The following is a 24,600-nucleotide window of genomic DNA, read 5'->3' as shown; positions in this document are numbered from 1 at the left end:
AAACTGAAATCTAGAACAAAGCAGTATGAAAGTGATTTATTGAGGTGAAGCTTTGTTCTTTGTGCCAATGCAAATCAGTTGCAAAGCCCACTGGTAAATGAAGGTTTAAAACCCTCAAAACTTCAAAGGCTTGACAAGTTTGAGGACAAACCTCTATATTTTTTTCGAAGGATACAGCAAGAAATTAAATCTCAGCTGAAGTCCTTCGCAGAACTGTAACATTAATTGACAAAGCAAGTGAGATTGTGAGGACCAAACAAGCTCTCCTATCGCATTAAAGGTAAGAAATAATGGTGGGTTACAAAGATCGGCCAGCGGGGTGCCAAAGGTTGGCCAGTTGGTAAAAGTGGGTCCCGGGAAAAAACATTTGAAAAACACTGTACTAGGTCTATACCAAGACTATACCACTCCCCTCTCTTCAAGTCCAACACCCATGATACAGTCATCCAGGTTCCTTTCTTAGCAGAATTGAACAAAGCTAAACAGAAATACACAAACGTAGCAACAAAAAACACAAATACAACAACATATATTTTCTTGCAACAGAGGAGCTAGGAGCAGGAATAGGCCCTTTGGCCCCTCGAGCTAGCTCCGCCATTCAATTCGACCAGGATTGATCTTCTACCTCACTATCCCTTGATGGCTTTACTATCCAGAAATCTATCTTGAACATGCTGAATGTCTAAGCCTCCGCAGCCCTCTGGGGCTAGAGAATTCCAAAACCGTCTGAGTGAAGAATTTCATAGAATCACAGAATTTACCGAAGGGGACAATTCGGTCCATCAAGTCGGCACCGGCCCTTGGAAAGAGCACCCCACTTAAGCCCATGTCTCCACCTTATCCCCGTAACCCAGTAACCCCACCTAATTCTCATCTCAGTCCTAAAACCTCTTACTCTGAGACCATTCCCCCTGGTTCTAGATCATATCATATCATGATCACTCTTCACTAAAGGATCTTTTCAAATAGGTTTATTAATTAGCCATTTCTCTTTTCACAATACTAGATATAAAATAAACTTGTTTCCCAGTTGGTTCCTCGACAAATTGTTCCTGAAAACCATCTTGTATACATTCCAGGAATTTGTCCTCCAGGGCATTAATGCTAATTTGGTTCATCTAGTCTATATGTAGATTGAAATCCCCCATGATTAGTGTATTACCCTTGTTACATGCACCTATAATATCCTGATTTATATTGTGCCCTACATAACCATATAAATAACTACCACCAATGTTTCTTAGCTTCTGGAGCTTGATCTTCTGATCTAAGATCTTCTTGCACCAATATACAGATTTCATCTTTTCTTAACAGGGCTCCCTACCTCCTTTTCCTTTTTGCCTATCCTTCCTAGATGTTGAATAGCCTATAATATAGACACTTGGTCAGCCTGTAGCATTGTCTTCGAAATGGCAGTTACGTAATACCCGTTTACTTCTATTTGTGCTATCAATTCATCAACCTCATGGCACCTGCTTTGTGTATTCAGAGAGAGTGCCTTTAATTTTGCCTTTGTTCCGCAGCCTTCCAATTTCACTTTTCCTTCTACCATTACCAGCTTTGTTTCTCTTCTATCTGCATTCTCTTCCTGGTTCCCATTCACTGCCAAACTTTTTCTAAATTAATTTATGGAATGTGGGCAATTCTGGTTAGGCCAGCATTTATTGCCCATCCCTAGTTGCCTTTCAGAAGGTAGTGGTGAGTTGCCTTCTTGAACTCCTGCAGTCCTTCAGCTGTAGGTACACCCAGTGTGCTATTAGGGAGAGAGTTAAGACCATAAGACATAGGAGCAGAATTAGGCCACTTGGCCCATCGAGTCTGCTCCGCCATTCAATCATGGCTGATATTTTCTCATCCTCATTCTTCTGCCTTCTCCCCATAACCCCTGATCCCCTTATTGATCAAGAACCTATCTATCTCTGTCTTAAAGACACTCAGTGAATTGGCCTCCACAGCCTTCTGCGGCAAAGAGTTCCACAGATTACCACCCTCTGGCTGAAGAAATTCCTCCTTCAAAGGATCGTCCCTTTAATCTGAGATTATGTCCTCTGGTTCTAGTTTTTCCAGGATTTTGCCTCAGCGACAGTGAAGGAATGGTGATATATTTCCAAGTCAGGGTGGTGCGTGACTTGGAGGAGAACCAACAACACTCAAGAAATTTGACACCTTCCAGGACAAGCAGCCCGCTTGATTGCTCCCCCTTCCACAAACATTCAAACCCTTCACCATCGGAATATTGCCAGGGCCCATAGCCTTTGCAGTATCCAGTGCCTTCAGCCGTTTCTTGATATCACGTGGAGTGAATTGTATTGGCTGAAGACTGACATCTGTGCAACTGGAAACCTTGCACATATGTGCAGGGCTAGTTTAAATCGTCCCCAACTGCACTATGTTACGACCCCAGTTGATGTTATAACTGGACAGGAAGATCCCAGAATGGAACCCTGGCTCAAAAGACCGTAACTTTTATATATTCTTTATCAAAAGTGGAGGACCAGAGTTACAGAACCGCTAATTAGTCGTAACAACAAAAAACTTATTAAACACGGAAAAATTGGATGAAAATAAAATACACCTTTACTCCCCCTTAGGTTAACAATTACACACAGATTTTAAGATTAATGCGAATGACACAAACATTGGAAGCTACAATGGTCTCATAAACACAATGTTTTTTTTTTCAAAGCACACAGGTTGGCTGTGGTCAAACGCTCTGAACCCAAATGAGTGTCTGTGGATTTCTCCTCAGAATCCCCCCCAGATGATTGTCACGCAAGAGTTTCCAAACTCTACTTCCAAAAGCACACTTTAAAATCTTCTCTCATAATAATGCTTTCCATTAGCAGTTTGCATTCCAAAATCCACTCCACATTTTCCAAAGAACTCTTTCAAACAGAACATCTGATCCACTTCTACCAGCGAATCCACTCCAGGCTTTACACCAACCCTTTTCGGGTTAGTGAGCAAGGAGGTTTAAGGAACTCCGACCAGATCCCAGCAGACAACCATTCCCTTTCTGCCTCTTTTCTTTTAACATGCGGTGTGACTACCTTCCTGAATGCACCATCCATATAGTTCTCAGCCTCAATAGATGCACCATGGTGATTCCAGCTGTCACTTGAGTTCCAAAACTCAGAGCTCAGGGGCGGGATTCGCCCCTACCCAGCGGGGCGGGGGGTCCCGGCGTGATGGAGTGGCGGGAACCACTCCGGCGTCGGGCCACCCCAAAGGTGCGGAGACTCCGCACCTTTAGGGGCCAAACCCTCACCTTGAGGGGCTAGGCCCGCGCCAGAGCGGTTTCCGCTCCACCGGTTGGCGGGAAAGGCCTTTGGCGCCACGCCAGCCGGGGCCGAAAGGTCTTCGCCGGGCGACGCGGGTCCGCGCATGCGCGGGAGCATCAGCGGCTGCTGACGTCATCCCCGCGCATGCGCAGGGGAGGGGGTCTCTTCCGCCTCCGCCATAGTGAAGACCATGGCGAAGGCGGAAGAAAAAGAGTGCCCCCACGGCACAGGCCAGCCCGCGGATCGGTGGTCCCCGATCGCGGGCCAGGCCACCGTGGGGGCACCCCCCCGGAGCCAGATCGCCCCCCGCCCCCCCAGGACCCCGGAGCCCGCCCGTGCCACCTTGTCCCGCCGTTCAAAAGGTGGTTTAATCCACGCTTGCGGGACAGGCATTCCAGCAGTGGGACTTCGGCGCATCGCGGGCCGGAGAATCGGCGGGGGTGGGATTCACGCCAGCCCCCGGCGATTCTCCGACTCGTCGGGGGGGGTCGGAGAATCCCGCCCCAGGTTTCTGCAGCTTATGACACTTCCTGCACATGTGATTATTTACACCACAGGAAGTGTCCACAACTTTCCACATTTAGCAACTTTAACATAATGAAATGTCCCAAAGCGCCTCACAAGAGCAATGCAAAACAAAGCACATCACCAAGTCATATAAGGAAACATTGGGTCAGGCGACCAAAAGCTTGGTCAAGTTGTGGGGAGGGAATTCCAAGGCTTGGGGCCTATGTAGCTGAAGGCACATCCACCAAAGGTGGAGCAATTAAAATCGGGGATACTCAAGGGGCCACAACTGGAAGAGCCCAGATATCTCAGAGTGTAGTGGGGATGGAGGTAGGGAGACAGGCAGGGGCATGGCCATGGACGGATTTTAAATCAACAATGAGAATTTTCAAGTTGAGACATTGCTTGATTAGGGGGTAATGGAAGTCAACAGGCACAGGAGTGATAGGGCAACAGGACCTGCTGTAAATTAAGACATGGACAGCTGAGTTTTGAATGACCTCAAGGATGATAGAATGTGGGAGACTGGAATAGTCAAGTCAAGAGATAAAGACAGTATGAGGGGCTGAGACAGGGATAAAGTAAAGCAATGTTACTGAGGTATAAATAAATGGTATCAGTGATGGCACAAATATGAGGTTGGAAGTTCATCATGGATCAAATGTGACAGGAAGGTGATGTTGCAAATAGATTGGTTTAATCTGACTGTTGCCAGGGAGAGGAATTGAATCAGTAGCTAGGGAACTAAGTTTGCAATATTACAAGCAAAGCATAATTTATGTCCTCCAATTTCCTTTAAGCAAAGCCTAAAGGAATTGATTAGTTAGAAAATAAAATTGGAGTGCATATTTAGAAATGTTACTGTGAACTCAGTTGGGCCAATGTTCTTAGCAAAAATATTGATGGTAGATTAGTTTACCAGTACTTGCTCATGTTGTCAGGAAAATGGAACAGATTTTTCTGTAGACAAAGGCAGAATAGAAGGAAAAAGATGCAGCAGGGGGAAGACCATGGTAGCAAAAACAGTAAATGCTGGAGACAGCCAGCAGAACGAGCACCATCAGTCAAGAGAATACAAATCAGTTAACATTTCAGGTACAGACCCATCAGAATCCACTATTCCCATATTTTATTTTGTTTAGCATCCTCAACAATGCTTTTTGTTTTGAAAGAAGCGCAAAATGGCACTGAATCAAAAAGGACCACCTTAAAGCTAATTCTACTGAGGCCTCTGTGGGATGGGGAGTACAAAGAGGTGGGAAGTAATTACTTCTCCAAACATCCTTTACAATGCATTCAAATGTGTGAAATTTTAAAGAAAACTGATTAGACACAAAAGTCAAACATGGCATTTACTTATTTTCAACAGCTATACTGTGTGCCCTAGTCCAATTATCCTCTATCTTCTAATCACAGTTAATCCAAAGACAACATTTGACCTTCAGTCATTGAGGTTAATCTTAACTTTCAGCAGTGGCATAAAATGGGCTATATCGATATGCCACCCATCATACACACTGCTTGATTTTGTGTTCCATTAACTTGAATATAAAGTTTCAACTAATTCAGCAGACCTTTTCAAAAGCGATGATTAGTATATCTTGCTCATCAGTGGTGTATTGTCTTTGATCAATGTGTGTGAGGGTGTGTGTGTGCGCCCCTGGCTTCATCAAGTACAAAGTTAAGTATACCTTCAAAATATAAGCTAACCCTGTGGGCATGACTGTTGGCCATTCATTTATTGACAGTAAATGCTAGATTTTCCAATGTGTAATATTAATCACAGTTTGTGGATTTCTTTTGGAATGGAGAGAATCAAAAACAATGTATTGAAAAGTTATCAACTTTGGAATGGTTAGTTGCTACCTTAAAATCAGGCAAAATTTGCAATTTTAAAAATTAGTTTTAAAAACTCCAAGTTACAACATATATAAGCAACATCATCATGTTACGAAAATCTGACAGAAGAATTGCCTGTACCTGAAAAGGAGAATATCTGTGAAGCTTCAGTGCCCCCTTCTGATGGAATTTGGCAAAGCAGCTCGAACAATAATCCTCTCCACACTCCACACAAACCTTTGGAACGCATAGAAACATGTTAAGGTGAGAGTTGCTGAATGCACATTGATTTAAAAGAGAGAAACATTTCTCTGACTCCAAACATGTACACAGTTATCTTTAAGATTCGGGTGCAGTCAAAAATCAAATGAAACTTAACTGCTTTGGGGCTGGTTTTACAAAATCAACCTCCCAGTGGGGGCCTTGAAATCACCGGGAGCACATGTTGGGAATGGTGAGCACGCTCATAATTTCCCAGACATTATACTGAATGGATAGAAAATGATGCTAAATGCATGTGATTTCATGGTGTGCACTCCCAGCAGGCAAGTTTCCTGCCTAAATTCCATAAAATTAGTCTTTATACACATTGATTTTTGAAAGACATCAAGTTAAAGCAACAACACGGGGGAAAAAAATTAAACATACAAATAACGCAGAATACAAAGTTATCGTCATTCAGTAGAATGCTTTGCGGAATAAATATAATCACATAAGTAGGTGGATTGGCCATGCTAAAATTGTCCCTCAGTGTCCAAAGGTTAGGTGGGGGTATGGGGCTGCATGGATGGGGTTGGGGAGTGGGCCTAGGTGGGGTGCTCCCTCAGAGGGTCAAGTGTAGACTTGATGGCCGAATGGCCTTCTTCTGCACTGTAGGGATTCTAAGTAAAGAGGTGGCTGCTAAAATATCATTTGTAAATGCTGTATAACAAGATACGAATTACAATATGTCAGATGAAATGTTAAGAAATTCTGTCTTAAATACTTCACATTTAAATTTGGCAGGTATCAAAATTCTGAAACTGGATAATAAGCAAGTTGCACTGAATATTTTGCCCATCTCCCAATTGTAGGGGTTACATCAACGTTCCCCAAGAACTTATTACCATATTCTGGAAAATAAAATAGAGTATGAAACAAGTAAGTTCATAACCCAAGGAATGCAGCAAACATACACACAGAGCACGAGGGATTAGCGGGGTCATTCCCAGTACTATCCCACTATCTAACAGCATTCTGTTGCTATTTCGGGCCCCAGCAGGAAACCCCCACCCCTCCCCCCATCGAGGCCGCACTTAATGTCATTTCCTGCACTGAGGATCTCTATGGAGCGAAGTTGCTCAGTGCAGGAAGAGATCAGGACGCCATTTGTAATGACGCCCTGAACCCTCGACTCCCGGACCCTGATATGCCTTCAGTAAGCACACGACGAGTGATGAATACAACTGAAGCTTTAATACACTAAACAGCTAGCCTCCTGGCCTCTGGTCCCGAACTGGGGCGGAGGCGGAGACGAGCCACCTTTATACATGAGCCCGAGCGGAGGAGCCGGGACAAGCCCAGGCATGTACAACACAACACAATGCAACAGTGGTTTACCACATTCACCCCCTGTTTAAAAAAGAGTCCGGCGGAGGTGGTCTTAAATGGCGAGTCTGTCGAGGGCCTTGACCTTCCGCCATGATCGCCTCAGTCCCTGCTGTGGTGTGGGCACCGATGTCGAGACCTGCGCGTCCCGGAGTGTGTTGAGTTGGTGAAGGGGGGGGCGGTGTCAGGGTGGAGGTGGTGGTAATGGTCGCCGGTGGGCCTGCGGGTGCTAGTTCGTGAGGTAGGTGGGCAGGGGTGGGGTAAGACGGTGTAGGGTCGGGGGTGGTGGTGGTGATGGTTGCTGGGGCGCCTGCTGGTGCCAAATCCCGAAGGGAGACTGTGTCCTGCCGCCCGTCCTGGTGTGCCACGTAGGGATATTGTGGATTGGCATGGAGGAGCAGGACTTTCTCGACGAGGGGGTCGGATTTATGGCTCCTCGCATGCTTCCTGAGGAGGACGGGCCCTGGGACTGCCAGCCAGAACGGGAGCGAGACCTCGGAGGTGGATTTTCTGGGGAAAGCAAACATACGCTCATGAGGAGTCTCGTTGGTGGCTGTACACAGGAGCGACCGGATGGAGTGGAGCGCATCAGAGAGGACCTCCTGCCAGCGGGAGACTGGGAGGCTCCTAGACCGTAGGGCCAGGAGGCAAGCCTTCCAGACCATTGCGTTCTCCCTCTCTACCTGTCCGTTTCCCCGGGGGTTTTAGCTGGTCGTCCTGCTGGAGGTGATGCCCTTGCTGAGCAGGAACTGACGCAACTCGTCGCTCATGAAGGAGGATCCCTGATCACTATGAATGTAGGCGGGGAATCTGAACAGGGTGAAAAGACTGTGCATGGCCTTGATGACGGTGGCAGGGGTCATGTCAGGGCACGGGATGGCGAAGGGGAATCTTGAGTACTCGTCAACAATGTTGAGGAAGTACACGTTACGGTCAGTGGGGGGGGAGGGGCCCTTTGAAGTCGATGCTGCGGCGCTCAAAGGGGCGAGAGGCCTTTACCAGGTGTGCTCTGTCTGGCCGATAGAAGTGCGGTTTGCACTCTGCGCAGACCTGGCAGTCCCTGGTCCCGGTCCTGACCTCCTCGATGGAGTAAGGCAGGTTGCAAGCCTTGTTGAAGTGAAAAAAACGGGCGACCCCGGGTGACAGAGGTCATTGTGGAGGGCGTGGAGTCGGTCGACTTGTGCGCTGGCACATGTACCGCGGGATAGGGCATCTGGGGGCTCATTGAGCTTCCCAGGTCGATACAAGATATCGTAGTTGTAGGTGGAGAGCTCGATCCTCCACCTCAGTATCTTGTCATTCTTGATCTTGCCCCGCAGTGGGTTATTGAACATGAAGGCAACCGACCGTTGGTCAGTGAGGAGAGTGAATCACCTGCCGACCAGGTAATGCCTCCAATGTCATACAGCTTCTACGATGGCTTGGGCTTCCTTTTCGACGGAGGAGTGTTGAATTTCGGAGGCTTGGAGGGTATGGGAGAAGAAAGCCACGGGCCTGCCCGCCTGGTTGAGGGTAGCGGCCAGAGCAAAGTCTGACTCATCGCTCTCCACTTGGAATGGGATGAACATGTCCACCGTGTGCATCGCGGCTTTGGCAATATCTGCCTCGATGCGACTGAAGGCCAGTCGGGCCTCGGCCGTCAGGGGACAAACGGTGGATTTGATAAGTGGGCAGGCCTTGTCCGCATAATTGAGGACCCACTGGGCATAGTACGGGAAGATCCCCAGGCATTTCTTCGGGGCCTTGGGGCAGTGGAGGAGGGGGAGTTCCATGAGGGGGCGCATGCGGTCGGGGTCGGGCCCTAGGACTCCATGTTCCATGACGTAACCGAGGATGGTTAGGCGGATTGTGCGGAAAACGCATTTTTCTTTATTATTGGTGAGATTCAGGAGTTTAGCGGCGTGGAGGAAGTGCCGGAGGTTTTCGTCATGGTCCTGCTGGTCATGGCCGCAGTTGGTGACATTGTCTAAGTACGGGATAGTGGCCCGCAGCCTGTACTGGTCAACCATTCGGTCCATTTCTCTTTGGAAGACCGAGACCCCATTGGTGATGCTGAAGGGGACCCTGAGGAAGTGGTAGAGGCGGCCATCTGCCTCGAAGGCAGTGTACTGGCAGTCTTCCGGGCGGATGGGGAGCTGGTGGTACGCGGACTTCAAGTCAACTGTGGAGAAGACTCGATACTGCGCAATCTGGTTGACTATGTCAGATATGCGGGGGAGGGGGTACGCATCGAGCTGCGTGTACCAGTTGATGATCTGACTGTAATCGATGACCATCCGGTGCTTCTCCCCAGTCTTGACAACCACCACTTGGGCACTCCAGGTGCTGGTACTAGCCTCAATGATCCCCTCTCGCAGGAGTCGCTGGACCTCCGACCTGATAAAGGCCCTGTCCCGGGCACTGTATCGTCTGTTCCTGGTAGCGATGGGCTTACAGTCCGGGGTGAGGTTTGCGATAAGCAAGGGTGGGTCGACTTTAAGGGTCGCGAGACTAAAGACGGTAAAGGGGAGACAGGGGTCTGTAAAGTAAGGCTCTGGAGGTGGCACTGGAAGACGAGCCCCAGTAATAGGGCAGCGCAGAGATGGGAAAGGATGTAGAGTTTGAAGTTAGCGAACTCTACGCCTTGTACAGTAAGGGTCGCGACACAGTACCCCCGGATTTCTACTGCATGGGATCCGGAAGCCAGGGAGATTTTCTGGGTCGCGGGTAAGATTGGGAGGGAGCAGCGCCTTACCGTCTCTGGGTGATAGAAGCTGTCTGTGCTCCCGGAGTCGAAAAGACAGGCTGTTTCGTGCACGTTGATCTGGACGGTCATCGTAGACTTCGCGAGGTGGTGCGGCCGGGACTGGTCATGCATGATGGAGGCGAGCTTCGGAATGCGGTCGGTAAGCCAGTCGGAGGTAGCGGCGACCAGCGTACAATTGGGTGAGCCAGGCTCCCGGGATGCAGCGGAGTGGTCCCAAGATGGCGGCCCCCATGAGTCGCACGTGGCTGCCGAAATTGACGATGGCGGCGAAGATGGCGGCGCCCACGGGTCGCACATGGCGGGTGGCACAGCAGCTGGGGGTGGCCCCGACAGGCAGCTGGCAGCGCTGCTGGGCCTGTAAGTTTTAGGGGGTGATCGGGCCTGGCAGGCTTTTGCAAAGTGTCCCTTCTTCCCACAGCCGATGCAAGTTGCGTTCCGTGCAGGGCAGCATTGTCTGGGGTTTCTGCCCTGGCCACAAAAGTAGCACCTCGGGCCTCCGGTGTTGGCGGGCCGCTGCGCGGCACAGGCTTGCGTCGCACCCAGGTCGGATGATGGCTGCGCCCATGAGGCCTACGAGAGTGCCGGGCGGTCGGAGGTATAGGCCTCTATGTTCTGGGAGGCCACCTCCAGCGAGTTGGAGAGTTGCACTGTCTTTGGGAGGCCGAGTGTACCCCATTTTGGAATCGCTGGCGGATATTATTTGATTTCATGCCCGCGACATAAGCGTCCCTGATCAGCAGCTCTGCGTGCTGGGTAGCCGATATCGCCCGGCAATCACAGCTCCGGCAGAGTACACGCAAAGCCCGCAGGAATTATCTAAGTGATTCCCCCGGACTTTGCCGTCTCGTTGCAAGGAGGTGCCTAGCGTACACCTCGCTAACGGACTTCACGTATTGTCCCTTCAGCAGCATTATTGCCTCCGCATACGAGGGGGTGTCCCTGATGAGAAGAAAATCTCTTGGGCTCACCCGTGCGTGGAGGATCTGCTTCTTCTGGAGGTCTGTGACGTCTTCGGTGAATATCCGAGGTACACTTCGAAGCAGCTTAGCCAGTGCTCAAAAGTTTCTGTGGTGTCAGCTGCCTGTGGGTCCAGCTCCAGGTGATCAGGCTTGAGTGATGTGTTCATCGTAAAGTTTAGTGTATTAAATTGATATGCCTTCAATAAGCACACGATGAGTGATAAATGTAACTGAGGCTTTAATACACTAAACAGCTAGCCTCCTGGCCCCTGGTCCCGAACTGGGGCGGAGGTGGAGACTAGCCACCTTTATACATGAGCCCGAGGGGAGGAGCCACAGGTGGAGCCAGCCGGGAAAAGCCCAGGCATGTACAACACAACATAATGCAACACAGACCCCCACCCCTCAATGCCCCTCGGGGCTCCTCAGGACCCCCCGCACCCCACATCACATGGGCAGGGCACCCCCGCAGCGCTGGAAATATGCTTGTCTGGCACCTTGGAACTGCTAGTCTGGCACCTGGTAGTGCCCCTGCCAACCTGGCAGTTGCAGGCTGCCACCAGGGTGGCACTGCTAGGATGCCAGGGTGACAGTGACAAGGTGCCAGACTGGCACCAACAGTGCCTGGTGGCCAGCTGCCGGGGGGGGGCCTCCAATCACCTGGGAGACACCTCCGCCCCAAATGCCTTTCCGCCTGACCCCCATTTATGGGAACCAGTGCTCAACGGTGCCTGGCAATGGTCTCATCAGCGAAGCCAATAGATGCTGGTGACCGTTCGATCCGCCGTCGGCACAGCTAAGCAGGTTTTTAAACTCACTTCACCATGCGAGACTGGGACTTGCCCATTGTGGGCAGGACCCAGATTGCGACATCTCGCAAGATCTGGTTCGACCTCGCGAGGCTTAACGGCCGTCAGGAATCCCGGGGAGGCCTACACCGGGATTCACCAGGCACGTTTAGCCCCGATTCTGCTTAGATGCGGCCGCTATATCAGCCCTCAGTTTCTTTTTTTAAAGTTCCTCTTCATGCATGAAAATTCAAAGTTTGAAGAACTCAAACCATCACCATGTATGCACATTAGCCACATCACATTTTTAAAAAGTGCAGAGAAGTTTTTGAATGTTAGCGCAAATCATTCAGAAATACACATTCAGAGATAAGCCTAAAAGTTTAGCTGCAAAATGATAGCCTGGCACAAACTGGCACAAATTCTGGAAATTTGAATGAGCTACATTTTTGCTTATGAGTAGCAAAGGATATCGCAGAAATGACTGAATTGGACATAAACAAAAATGGAGCTATTCTGACACAACATAAAATTGTGCTCAAGTCACTTGTCAGAAATTCATTAATTTTTATGTTAAAAAACCTGCATAATGTTGCAGTTTCACCAATGTTTCACTACAGGTTTTCATGAAATTCTGGACAATCTCAGACAAGAATGTCTCAGCTGGACAGGTACATGATGTACACCGATACATTAGAAGCACTAACTCCTATTATAATATGTAGACTTGTTAGAATATTTTGAACAAGAAATTACCACTGGGATACACAGTAGTGTACTAAATCGGGAAACAAAGGCTTAAAGCAGTTTAAAAGGAGTATGCTTGATCATGTCAGATTTGGCCCAGTAGTAGTAGTACTCTTGCCTGAGTAAAAGGGTGTGGGTTTAAGGCCCATATCATGATTCAAACACATAATCCAGGCTGAGACTTCTTTGCAGTGCTGAAGGAGAGCTGTATAATTAGAGGTGCTGTGTTTCAGAAGAGACATTACACAATCATCTCACATGGGAGTAAAAAGCACAGAGTACTATTGAAAGGGCTTGGAGAGTGCTCCTGCTGCATTGGGCAACATTTATCACTTGATCAACAACACTAAATGATCTGGTTGTATCTGATTGCAGAATGTGTGGAATCTTCCTGTGTAGAAACTGACTGGCATATTTTCCAATACTGGCTTCAATTCAAAACTATTTAATTGTCTGTGACAGGCTTTGGAACAACCTGATGGCTTGAAGGCTGCTACTTTAAAAGCAAGTCATTTTTCCTTTCTGCAAGAGTCCATGATGAGGGATGGCTGGTTGATCTGTAGAAGGGGCAGCACGGTAGCATTGTGGATAGCACAATTGCTTCACAGCGCCAGGGTCCCAAGTTCGATTCCAGCTTGGGTCACTGTCTGTGCGGAGTCTGCACATCCTCCCGTGTGTGCGTGGGTTTCCTCCGGGTGCTCCGGTTTCCTCCCACAGTCCAAAGATGGGCAGGTTAGGTGGATTGGCCATGATAAATTGCCCTTAGTGTCCAAAATTGCCCTTAGTGTTGGGTGGGGTTACTGGGTTATGGGGATCGGGTGGAGGTGTTGACCTTGGGTAGGGTGCTCTTTCCAAGAGCCGGTGCAGTCTCGATGGGCCGAATGGCCTCCTTCTGCACTGTAAATTCTATGTTAAAGGACAGAAAGTTTCCATATATACAAATACAGCAGTGAACATGTTGAAAGGAGATAGAGAAGGAAAGAGAAGGAAGGGAAACAGGCACTGGCTGCAAAAACTGATTGTAAGTGAATGGAACTTGTGGCAGCATCAAACACAACACCAATGTGATGTCTGTGTTGGCAGTGGGCTGCAGGTCCTGGTGCAGCATGTGGCTTAACTTAGCAAGAGCTTCCTTTGGAAGGTAAAGCCATTCCAATTATTCTTCCTCCAACAACTGCAAATAGGAGAATCTTTGTCTGTATTGTTACAACCACATGGGGAAGAGTGAGTTTGATGTAACAGTGTTTTTGTGTGAATTTAGAGAGGATGTGCTTTGCCAATTCTGTAGGTCGTTGCATTTATGCTTTCAGATTGTAAACAATTAGTCGGACAAGTTTTCTTAGGTTAAACAAAAAAAAGATAAGGGGCGGGATTCTCCGACACCACACCGGGTCGGAGAATCACCAGGAGCTGGCGTGAATCCCGCCCTCGCCGTGTCCCGAAGTCTCCGCCACCAGAGATTCGGCAGGGACGGGAATCGCGCCGCGCCGGTCGACGGGGGCGGGAATCGCACCGCGCCGGTCGGCAGGCCCACCCCCGCCGATTCTCTGGCCCGCGATGGGCCCAAGTCCCGCTGCAGGGATGCCTGTCACGCCAGCGTGGATTAAACCACCTTTTGAACGGCGGGACAAGGCGCGCAGGCAGGCTCCGGGGTCCTGGGGGGGGACGCGGGGCAATCTGGCCCCGGGGGGTGCCCCCACGGTGGCCTGGCCCACGATCGGGGCCCACGGATCCGGGGGCGGGCCTGTGCCATGGGGGCACTCTTTTTCTTCCGCCTTCGCCATGGTCTTCACTATGGCAGAGGCGGAAGAGACCCCTCCCCTGCGCATGCGCGGGGATGACGTCAGCGGCCGCTGACGCTCCCGCGCATGCGCCAATCCGCGTCGCCCGGCGAAGACCTTTCGGCCCCAGCTGGCGTGGCGCCAAAGGCCTTTCCCGGCAGCCGGCGGCGCGCAAACCACTCCGGCGTGGGCCTAGCCCCTCAAGGTGAGGGCTTGGCCCCTAAAGGTGCGGAGACCTCCGCACCTTTGGGGCGGCCCGACGCTGGAGTGATTCCCGCCACTCCATTACGCCGGAACCCCCCGCCCCGCCAGGTAGGGGAGAATCTCGCCCATGCTTATTGAAACTATTTCCCAAATTTATTTTAAAATGGGTAAATAACAACCACCATATCTCGCAGAATCACAGAATTGTTAAGGAGCAGAAGGAGGCCATCCGGTCCATCGTGTCTGCACCGGTTCTCCAAATTATCATTGTGACTCAGTGTCATTCTCCGGCCTTTTCCCCTTGAACATTGTTCCCATTCAAATAATCATCAAACCCCTCTTGACTGCCTCGATTGAACCACACTTCCAAGCAGCACATTCCAGACCAGAACCACCCAATTTGTGCACAAGTTTTTTCCCACATCACATTTGCTTATTTTGCATATCATTTAAACCTTTGTCCTCTCGTTCACGATCCTTTTATGAGTGGGAACAGTTTCTCCCTGTCCACTCTATCCAGGCCCCTCATTTTGAACACCTGTATCAAATATCCTCTTAGCCTTCTTCTCTCCAAGCAGAACAGTCCCAATGTCTCCAATCTATCCCCATAACTGAAGTTTCTCATTCCTGGAACCATTCTTGTAAACCTCAATGGACTCTCTCCAATGTGTTCACATTCTTCCTCTAGTGTGGCACCCAGAAAATGTACACAGCACTCCAGATGAGGTCTAACTAGTGTCTTTTATAAATTCAACATAACCCTCTTGCTCTTGTATACTATGCCCCTGTTAATAAAGCCCAGGATATTGAATGCTTTATTAATTCCACCTGTCCTTCCACCTTCAATGATCTATGCACACATACACCCAGGTCCTTCTGCTCCTGCATTACCTTAAGAATTGTGCCCCTAATTTTATATTGTCTCTTCACGTAATTTCATCTACCACCTATCTGTCCACTTGTGGGAGGGATTTTCCACGCAGCCTAAGAGGCATTCCCTAGTGATGGGGAATTGCATTGTGGGGGGGGGGGGGGAGAGATAGAGGGCCCCAGCCTCCAGACCTTGCTATTGGGCCGCCTGCAGAAAACGATGGCCCGATAGCTCAATTCGCGAGGGAATCCCTTGCAATCCCCGCCGTACATAAATTAGCAAGTGATAGTGAATTGCCTCTAGATTCCCGCTCCCAGCACGAGCACAAATCAGAGGTGATTCGTCTCCAGCGGGAGAATATGGGGCGGGATTCTCCAACCCACCCCGCCGCCCCGCGCCGGCTGCCGTATTCTCCAACGCCGTTTTTCAGGCGGGGGCAGGATTCACGCCACGCCAGTCGGGGGCCGTTGGCAGTGGCCCCCTGGCAATTCTCCGGGCCTTGATGGGCCGAGAGGCCGTCCCTTTTTGGCCAGTCCCACCTGTGTGAATCACTCAACTCACGTACCGGCAGGACCTGGCAGATAAGCCAGTAGGGGCAGTCCTCGAGGGGGCACGGGGGGGATCCCACAGTGGCCTGGCCCGCGATGGGGGCCCACCGATCTGCGGGTGGGCTGTTTCCGTGGGGGCACTCCTTTCTTCCGCGCCGGCCCCTGTAGGGCTCCGCCATGGCCGGCATGGAGAAGAGAACCCCCCGCGCATGCGCTAAAATACGCCGTTGGCAGTGGCCCCCTGGCAATTCTCCGGGCCCTGATGGGCCGAGAGGCCGTCCCTTTTTGGCCAGTCCCACCTGTGTGAATCACTCAACTCACGTACCAGCAGGACCTGGCAGATAAGCCAGTAGGGGCAGTCCTCGAGGGGGCACGGGGGGGATCCCACAGTGGCCTGGCCCACGATGGGGGCCCACCGATCTGCGGGTGGGCTGTTTCCGTGGGGGCACTCCTTTCTTCCGCGCCGGCCCCTGTAGGGCTCCGCCATGGCCGGCATGGAGAAGAGAACCCCCCGCGCATGCGCTAAAATACGCCGGTCGGTCTGCGCATGCACGGAACCACGCCGACGGTTCTGCGTATGCGCGAGATCACGCTGTCCCTTCGGCGCCAATTGGAGCGGCGCCAACCCATCCAGTCTCCACCAAGCCCACGAAAATTAGGAGAATTCAGCACGTTCGGGGGCTGTTGACGCCAGAGTGGTTGGCGCCAGTTCTCCCACCGGCGTGGGAACTTAGTCCCCAGAAGGGAGAATCCCAGCCATAGTCTCCCAAACGGAGATATCAGTCCTTCTTTTCAGAGCATCATCAACCTTTGGAATTCTTTATTTCAGACAGCAGTGAATCATGGATAATGGAATACATTCAAGGCTTAGTTAGGCAGATTTTTACTCAAAAGTTTTAGCTTTTTGAAAAATGGGGGTTTCAAACAAAAGAAGATGTTTGATAAGGGAGTCAAACGTTATGGGCGACAGGAAGGAAAGTGGAGTTAAGGGCACAATCAGATCAGCTATGATAATTTTGATGGGCAGAGGAGATTTGATGGGCCATATGGCCTATTCCTATTGGATTGAATTGGATTTTGTTTATTGTCACGTGTGCCGTGGTACAGTGAAAAGTATTTTTCTGTGAGCAGCTCAACAGATCATTAAGTACATGAAAAGAAAATACATAATAGAGCAACACAAGGTACACAATGTAACTACATAACACCGGCATCGGGTGAAGCATACAAGGGTGTAGTGTTAATCAGGTCAGTCCAGAGGAGGATCGTTTAGGAGTCTGGTAACAGCAGGGAAGAAACTGTTTTTGAGTCTGTTTGTGCGAGTTCTCAGACTTTTATATCTCCTGCCCGATGGAAGAAGTTGGAAGAGTGAGTAAGCCGGGTGGGAGGGGTCTTTGATTATACTGCCCGCTTTCCCCAGGCAGCAGGAGGTGTAGATGGAGTCAATGGATGGGGGGGGGGGGGTATGCAGCTTCCACATTTCCACTGATATAGCTATTGTGTAAAACAATTAAAGCACAGGTTTTATTTCACATGTAACTCTTGGCTTACTTACTAGCACAGGACTTCTGATCTCACACTGCCCACATAATTTCCCCTTAATCTTTGCCCTTTCGGTTATACAAACTGGCGCACTGGTGAATACGCGTTTCGGAGGCTCTGAAACAAGCACAATGAGAAACCATGTAATTTGCTTATTAACTGTATAAATCCAAGTTAAATAAAAAACGATAGCCATACCTTCACATTGGTCTTTCAGTATTCTGATTTTTGTCTTTCCAGAAGTTAGCTGTGACAGAATAAGTATAATTGTAAAAGAGTTACCTTGCAAAAGAGCAGAAACTGATATCAGTTAATATGTATATCCAGATACAGTTATGTACAACTATCTGGTGATATGAAGAGAAAAAGAGTGCAAATGCCATACCTGGAAGAAAAAGCTTGTGAGTGCAATGGCCTACTGAAATGCTGGCCAAATTAATTAACTGGCGATTTCTCACAAACATCTTCTCAAATCTGCTAGGCTTTCACATTTTTAAATTAATAGACATACTCTTTTAGAGTGGTGAATACACTTTTCGGAGGCTCTGAAATAAGCACAGTTAAGACCCACCCACGGATTGTCTGCATTTTTCTCATTAGCCACCAGTTTTGCTGCAGTCTTTCTCCATTGCCTCGTCCAATAATCGGCAGGAAATTCAATGTATATCTGGTTCCAATGAACTGTTACTCAGCTCTCCCACTGTCAATGCTGAAATTGGTTAAAGCCACTGTTGCAAGTCTTGGACATCACAACGCATGCGTCATATCATGAAAATCTCTGGCACATGTTTGAGACTAGTCTTTGGAGATTACCAAAGATCAGGAAGAAATTTGATGCATTTTCTACCACACCGCATGTTTCGCTAAGGATTTTTCATCAAAAACTGGAATTATTTCATTTTTTGGGGGTAGTTAACCTAGTTCTGCATGGAGTTATGGGCGGCACGGTAGCACAGTGGTTAGCACTGTTACCTCACACCGCCAGTTCCATTCTTGGCTTTGGTCACTGTCTGTGCAGAGACTGCACGTTCTCCCCGTGTCTGTGTGGGTTTCCTCCGGGTGCTCCAATTTCCTCCCATAAGTCCCGAAAGACGTGCTGTTTGGTAATTTGGGCATTCTGAATTCTCCCTCAGTGTAGGCGAACAGGAGCCGGAATGTGGGAACTAGGGGCTTTTCACAGTAACTTCATTGCAATGTTAATGTAAGCGTCCTTGTGACATTAATAAAGATTATTATTATAAGTTAATTATTGCATCTCATAGTACCTTGTCTTTATTTTTAACTTCTGTGTATTATTTTATCTTTGGAAACCGATGAACATAGGGTAAAATTTTATCTCAAGCAAGGAAGTTCTATGCCCAAGGTGTAAAGAAACCCACTGCCCTTTGTGCATCTGGGAGTGTCAGTGGTAGTAGGAAATGATTAGGCTTCCCTCCCAACACCTTTCGGACACTATTTTACAAGCTCTCTCAGCTCCCAGCCGGTCTCAAGAGGATTAATAAAATTCCAGCCATACTTTCAGCTGGTAGATGGTAATATTTTCCAACAGCAGAAAAAAATAATATTTTATTTTAGGAAAAGATTCAACGCAGACTAGATGATTGTGTAGGCGTTAAAATAAACTCTGAAGTAAAAGCTATTCAATTTACTTTTGACTTCAGAAAGCAAAAGAGAAAATGGCCATTTAAACTTGTCTGCTTACACTGTTGCTTTTCTTGTCACCCCACCACAGCCACCTACCACAACTGTTGAGCAGCATAAACAATTTATTTTATAACATTAATCCAGAAACATATCTAAACCATATTCTGCTGACATTTTATCCAAAAGTTACATCAGAACAGTAACGGAGGACATTTCTGGAAGGGTGTAGGATTAACAGGATTTGCCATTTATGTGAAATGTTGGTTCGTCTCCATCACCATCTTTCCAAGAGTTGGTTTAGCTCAGTTGGCTGGACAGCTGGTTTTTGATGCAGAGCGAGGCCATAGTGTGGCTTCAATTCCTGTACCGGTCATTCATGAAGAACCTGCCTACTTAACCTTGCCCCTCACCTGAGGTGTGGTGATCCGCAGGTTAATTCACCACCAGTCAGCTCTCCCCCTTTTGTAAGGGCCACGAAGAATCCAGCACGAGTTTTAAGGATACAAAGTAATAACATTTATTTACTATAACATATATACATAACAGTAACTTCCCTTGCTACATACTCCTTCCGCCTGGTTCCTGAACTGGCCAGCTTATTTATACTAGGAGTTTCTCCGCCCCCCTCATTGGGGAAGCTCATACTCCCACAGGATTGTGGGATTGTCATTAGTCCCCAGCCAATGGTAAGTAGGCAGGTTATAACATCCCTCCCCCCCAAAGTCCAAGGAATCCACCGAAGACCCTGGTGAAGGAAGGCGTCGGACTCGTTTGGCCGCAGGCCGGACGCCATTTGCAGGCGGCGCTGGATCAGGCGGCGTGTAACGAGACGGAGACCAGCGCTTCCGTGATGAACGGCGCGGTTGTACATCCACGGCCCGTGGACCCGAGGATTCCCCCTGTGTCTCCATCTCGGAGTCAGAGTCTGCTGCCTCCGTCATGTCAGCGTCTCTATTTCCATTCGGTCCCGTAACGACCTGCGCAGGCTTCGAGTGAGGCACCAGTGGAAGATTGTGAGGACTACCTTCCCTTGTCTCTGGTCTCTGCGGCTGTTGAAATGAGCTCCGGGGGCGGGGAATCTTTTGAGGGGATGATCTTCTGGACCGAACGTGGTCTACGTGTTTTCGCTGGAGACGACCCTGGGCTTGCACTTGGTAAGATATAGGGCCCGTTTGGCGAAAGATTACACCAGGAACTCATTGGGCACCACCAGCAAAATTCCGAACGAATACTGGGTCACCGGGCGCAAACTGCCGAATCGGACGATGCCGAGAAAATCCCTGTCCCTGCCGTCCTTGTGTGCGGCGTACTTTTGCGCCAATGTCCGGGAAAACCATACTAAGGCGGGTACGAAGTCTCCGGCCCATTAGGAGTTCTGCGGGAGCTACCCCAGTCACTGCATGGGGGGGTGGTCCTGTGCGTAAACAAAAAGCGAGCCAGTCTCGTGTCCATTGATCCGGACGACTGCTTCTTTAGGCCTCTTTTGAATGTCTGCACTGCGCGCTCTGCCAACCCATTTGAAGCCGGGTGGTAAGGGGCAGTGCGGATATGGCGGATGCCGTTCATCTTTGTGAACCTAGCAAACTCCTCACTCGTGAATGGAGTGCCATTATCCGTGACCAGCACCTCGGGGAGGCCATGCGTACTAAACGATAAACGCATCTTTTCAATTGTTGCGCAGGACGTTGTCCCCTGCATCTTATGCACCTCTAGCCATTTGGACTGGGCGTCAATTAGTAGAAGGGACATGGATCCTTGAAAAGGGCCTGCGAAATCTGCATGCAAGCGTGCCCAAGGCCGCCCTGGCCATTCCCAGTGATGTAGGGGCGCGGCCGGCGGAAGCTTCTGATGCTCCTGGCAAATGGAGCAGTTTTGGGCCACCTTCGCAATGTCGGTGTCGAGGCCTGGCCACCAGACATAACTCCGGGCCAACATTTTCATTTTGGTCACGCCTGGATGCCCATTGTGCAAGTCTGATAGTATCAGCTCCTGGCCTTTTTCCGGGACAATCACACGCGTCCCCCACAAGAGGATGCCATCTTCCACGCTGAATTCTGACAGCTTGGAGGAAAATGCCCGCAACTCGCCTGGGAGCTGTCTATGCTGCCCACCATACAGGACTATGTGCCGAACCTTTGACAACACTGGCTCCGTCTGGGTCCACTCACGGATCTGTGATGCCGTGACAGGCAAGGTGTCCATAAAATTTAGGGTTGCAACCACCTCACCAATTGTGGGGGTTGACATGGGGCCGGTCGATAAAGGCAATCGGCTCAGTGCGTCGGCATTTGCTATCTGCGTACCTGGTTTGTGCTCCAGAGAATACTCGCATGCAGCAAGCAACAAAGCCCAGCGCTGGATCCGTGCGGAAGCAATGGGCGGTATTAGCTTATCCTCTCTGAAAAGTCCCAGCAGGGGCTTATGATCAGTCACGATAGTAAAATGGCGGCCGTACACGTACTGGTGGAAGCGTTTCACCGCAAAAACCACTGCCAGGCCCTCCTTCTCGATCTGCACGTACTTTTTCTTCGCTGCAGTCAATGTGCGGGAGGCGAAAGCTATCGGTCGCTCGGCCCCGTTCTCCATCTTGTGGGACAGGACGGCTCCAATTCCATACGGGGATGCATCACATGTTACGAGCAAAGGCTTTCCAGGATCATAGTGGGTTAGTAACCCAGACGACGACAATTGTTGCTTTACCCGCCGGAAAGCGGTTTCTTGCGGCTGACCCCAAACCCAGGTGTGATTTTTCTTTAGCAGAAGGTGCAAAGGGGCCAGCGTAGTTGCCAGATTGGGGAGGAACTTCCCGTAATAGTTTACGAGACCGAGAAAAGAACAAAGATGCGAAGTGTCAGTCGGGGTGGGGGCATGTTGAATTGCACGCACCTTCTCTGCGACGGGGTGCAGACCCTCGCGATCCACCCGATAACCTAGGTAGACTACTTCCTTTGCCTGAAATACGCACTTTGTGCGACGTAAACGGACTCCAGCCTCCGAAAGGCGTCTAAGGACAGCCTCCAGATTTTCCAAATGTTCTTGCTCCGACGTCCCTGTAATCAAAACGTCATCTAGGTAGACAGCCACACGTGGTTAACCTCTCAAAATGCCCTCCATAACACGTTGAAAAATTGCGCAGGCAGAGGATACTCCAAAGGGCAACCGTGTATATTCATACAGGCCCCGGTGTGTATTAATCATTACATATGGTCGGGAGGCAGGGTCCAGCTCCAACTGCAGGTAGGCGTGACTCATATCTAATTTCGTGAACGAGAGTCCACCTGCACGTTTCGCGTAGAGATCCTCTATGCGAGGCATTGGATATCGGTCGAGTCGGGAAACTGTATTCACTGTAAGTTTATAGTCGCCACACAAGCGAACTGTGGCATCTGGCTTCATTACAGGTACAATTGGTGCTGCCCAGTCAGCAAAACGGACGGGCCTGATAATACCCAAACTCTCCAAACGAGTGAGCTCCCCTTCTACCTTCTCGAGCAAGGCGTAAGGCACTGGGCGCACCCGGAAATAGCGCGGCGTGGCTCCTGGTTCAACTTGGATACGGGCTACGGCCCCTTTTATTTTCCCCAAACCAGGCTGGAATACATCTGGGTATTGTCCGAGCACCTCAGTCAACCCTTCAGAAACTGTTTGGAGGATGTGCTGCCATTGCAACCGCAAATGGCGCAACCAGTCCCAACCCAACAGGCTGGGCCCATGGCCGCGCACCACGATAAGTGGGAAACGCCCCTCCTGGCGTCCATAGACAACAGGGGTCATTGTAGTTCCTGAAATGTCCAGTGGTTCCCCCGTGTAGGTGGCCAACCTGGCCTGTGAGTCGGTTAATGTAAGGGTCTGTATACCCTGCTTGATGCGGTCGAATGTCCTCTGGGTGATCACGGAGACCGCTGCGCCAGTATCCAACTCCATCTCAAGCGGGTGGCCATTGACCCGTACTGTCACCTTAATGGGGGCCACACGGGGAGCTGCCACACAATGCAGCTGCAGGCAGTCGTCCTCCATCTCCACGTCCTCAGGAGTAGTCGCCGCAGGTTCATCCACATGGAAGATACGGCCTCTGGGCTGGTCCCAGTTACGGCCCCTGGGCTGGTCCCAGTTTCGGAACGACGGCGCCTCTGGCGTCCCCAGGACCGCCGTCCGCGACGGGGTCGGCGCCTACAAGTCTGACGCGGACATGGCTCCTCATCCATTGGCTCTGGAGAAGGCTCCCTTCGGGGAGGAATGTCCGATGGCCACTGACGTCGGTCCGGACGTTGCCTCGCCCAAGGTACCGCAGGAGTGCGGGGGGTCATTTTTGGATGGAAAAGGGTTGCGCCCCAAGGCATGCACTTCCATTCCCTGTAGCTCCTGTACTCCTCGCTCTGCGCTCTCTCGGGACAAGACTATTTGAATGGCCTGTTGAAAAGTCAATGTTGGCTCCGCTAACAACTTTCTCTGGGTGGCTGCACTGTTAATACCGCAAACCAAACGGTCGCGTAACATTTCTGACAAGGTCTCACCAGTCACAGTACTCCGCAATCCTGCGTAGCCTGGATAGAAAATCGGCAAGGGATTCTCCGGGGTCCTCTCAGCGGTATTAAACCGGTAACGCTGGACTATCGTGGACGGGGTTGGGTTAAAGTGTTGCCCCACTATATTCACAAGTTCATCAAACGTTTTGGTGTCCGGCGCAGCTGGGTACGTAAGGCTCCTAATCACCCCAAACGTATGCGGGCCGCAGGCAGTGAGCAATATGACCACCTGGCGCTCGTTTTCGGTGATATTGTTTGCCCGGAAATAGTAACGCATCCGTTGTGTGTACTGGTTCCAGCGCAGCATCAAAAACATCCAAACGTCCGTACAGAAGCATGGTATAAAAGAAAACAACTTCCAACCTGTATCCAACAAAAATCCAGGGAAGTGGCTTCAGCAGTGTAGACAGCTATTCACTTTTACCTTCGTCGTCAGTTTTGTAAGGGCCACGAAGAATCCAGCACGAGTTTTAAGGATACAAAGTAATAACATTTATTTACTATAACATATATACATAACAGTAGCAGTAACTTCCCTTCCTCCTGGTTCCTGAACTGGCCTGCTTATTTATACTAGGAGTTTCTCCGCCCCCCTCATTGGGGAAGCTCATACTCCCACAGGATTGTGGGATTGTCATTAGTCCCCAGCCAATGGTAAGTAGGCAGGTTATAACACCCCCTCAAAGGGCAAAGCAGCCTATGGTCATCTGGGACTGTGGTTACCTTTATCTTACTTCCAAAAAAGGCTTTCTCACTCCCAGTTATTGCAAGTCCTCAATTGAATTTCAAATATGGCATCAAATATTCAAGAGACAGATGAAGATACTAATGCATAACAGCTTTAAATGATTGAAATGCCAAATCATTTTATTTCTCTTTTAATCTGAAGTCTCTCCTTACCTTTTGACTAAAATTGTCTTTGTTCCTCAGCACTTGCTGTGCATGATTTACAAGACCTCCGATCTGTCCAGATTTCCAATGGGATGGTCCCGATCGCCTGCAATAACCAAAATGGAAAACAAAATCACAG

The 24,600-nt window shown here is 49.7% G+C and overlaps 1 protein-coding gene across 4 annotated transcripts in view; it reads right to left on the bottom strand.

Moving 5' to 3' along the window:
- Nucleotides 1–24,600, bottom strand: part of zbbx (zinc finger, B-box domain containing) — a 177,556-nt gene that overhangs the window by 127,347 nt on the left and 25,609 nt on the right. For all 4 annotated transcript variants that reach the window (XM_072474438.1, XM_072474441.1, XM_072474440.1 and 1 more), the window contains 4 exons: nucleotides 24,471–24,567; nucleotides 17,599–17,647; nucleotides 17,414–17,517; nucleotides 5,769–5,864 (listed from right to left, as the gene is read on the bottom strand). In XM_072474438.1, coding sequence (XP_072330539.1) covers nucleotides 5,769–5,864; nucleotides 17,414–17,517; nucleotides 17,599–17,647; nucleotides 24,471–24,567 — 346 coding nt within the window. The remainder of the gene's footprint in view (nucleotides 1–5,768; nucleotides 5,865–17,413; nucleotides 17,518–17,598; nucleotides 17,648–24,470; nucleotides 24,568–24,600) is intronic.

The sequence above is a fragment of the Scyliorhinus torazame genome, chromosome 14, assembly GCF_047496885.1.
Source record: "Scyliorhinus torazame isolate Kashiwa2021f chromosome 14, sScyTor2.1, whole genome shotgun sequence".
In the NCBI taxonomy this organism is placed as follows: Eukaryota; Metazoa; Chordata; class Chondrichthyes; order Carcharhiniformes; family Scyliorhinidae; genus Scyliorhinus; species Scyliorhinus torazame.
Note: the sequence above shows the minus strand (reverse complement) of the source record. Positions and strands in the feature narration are given on the sequence as shown.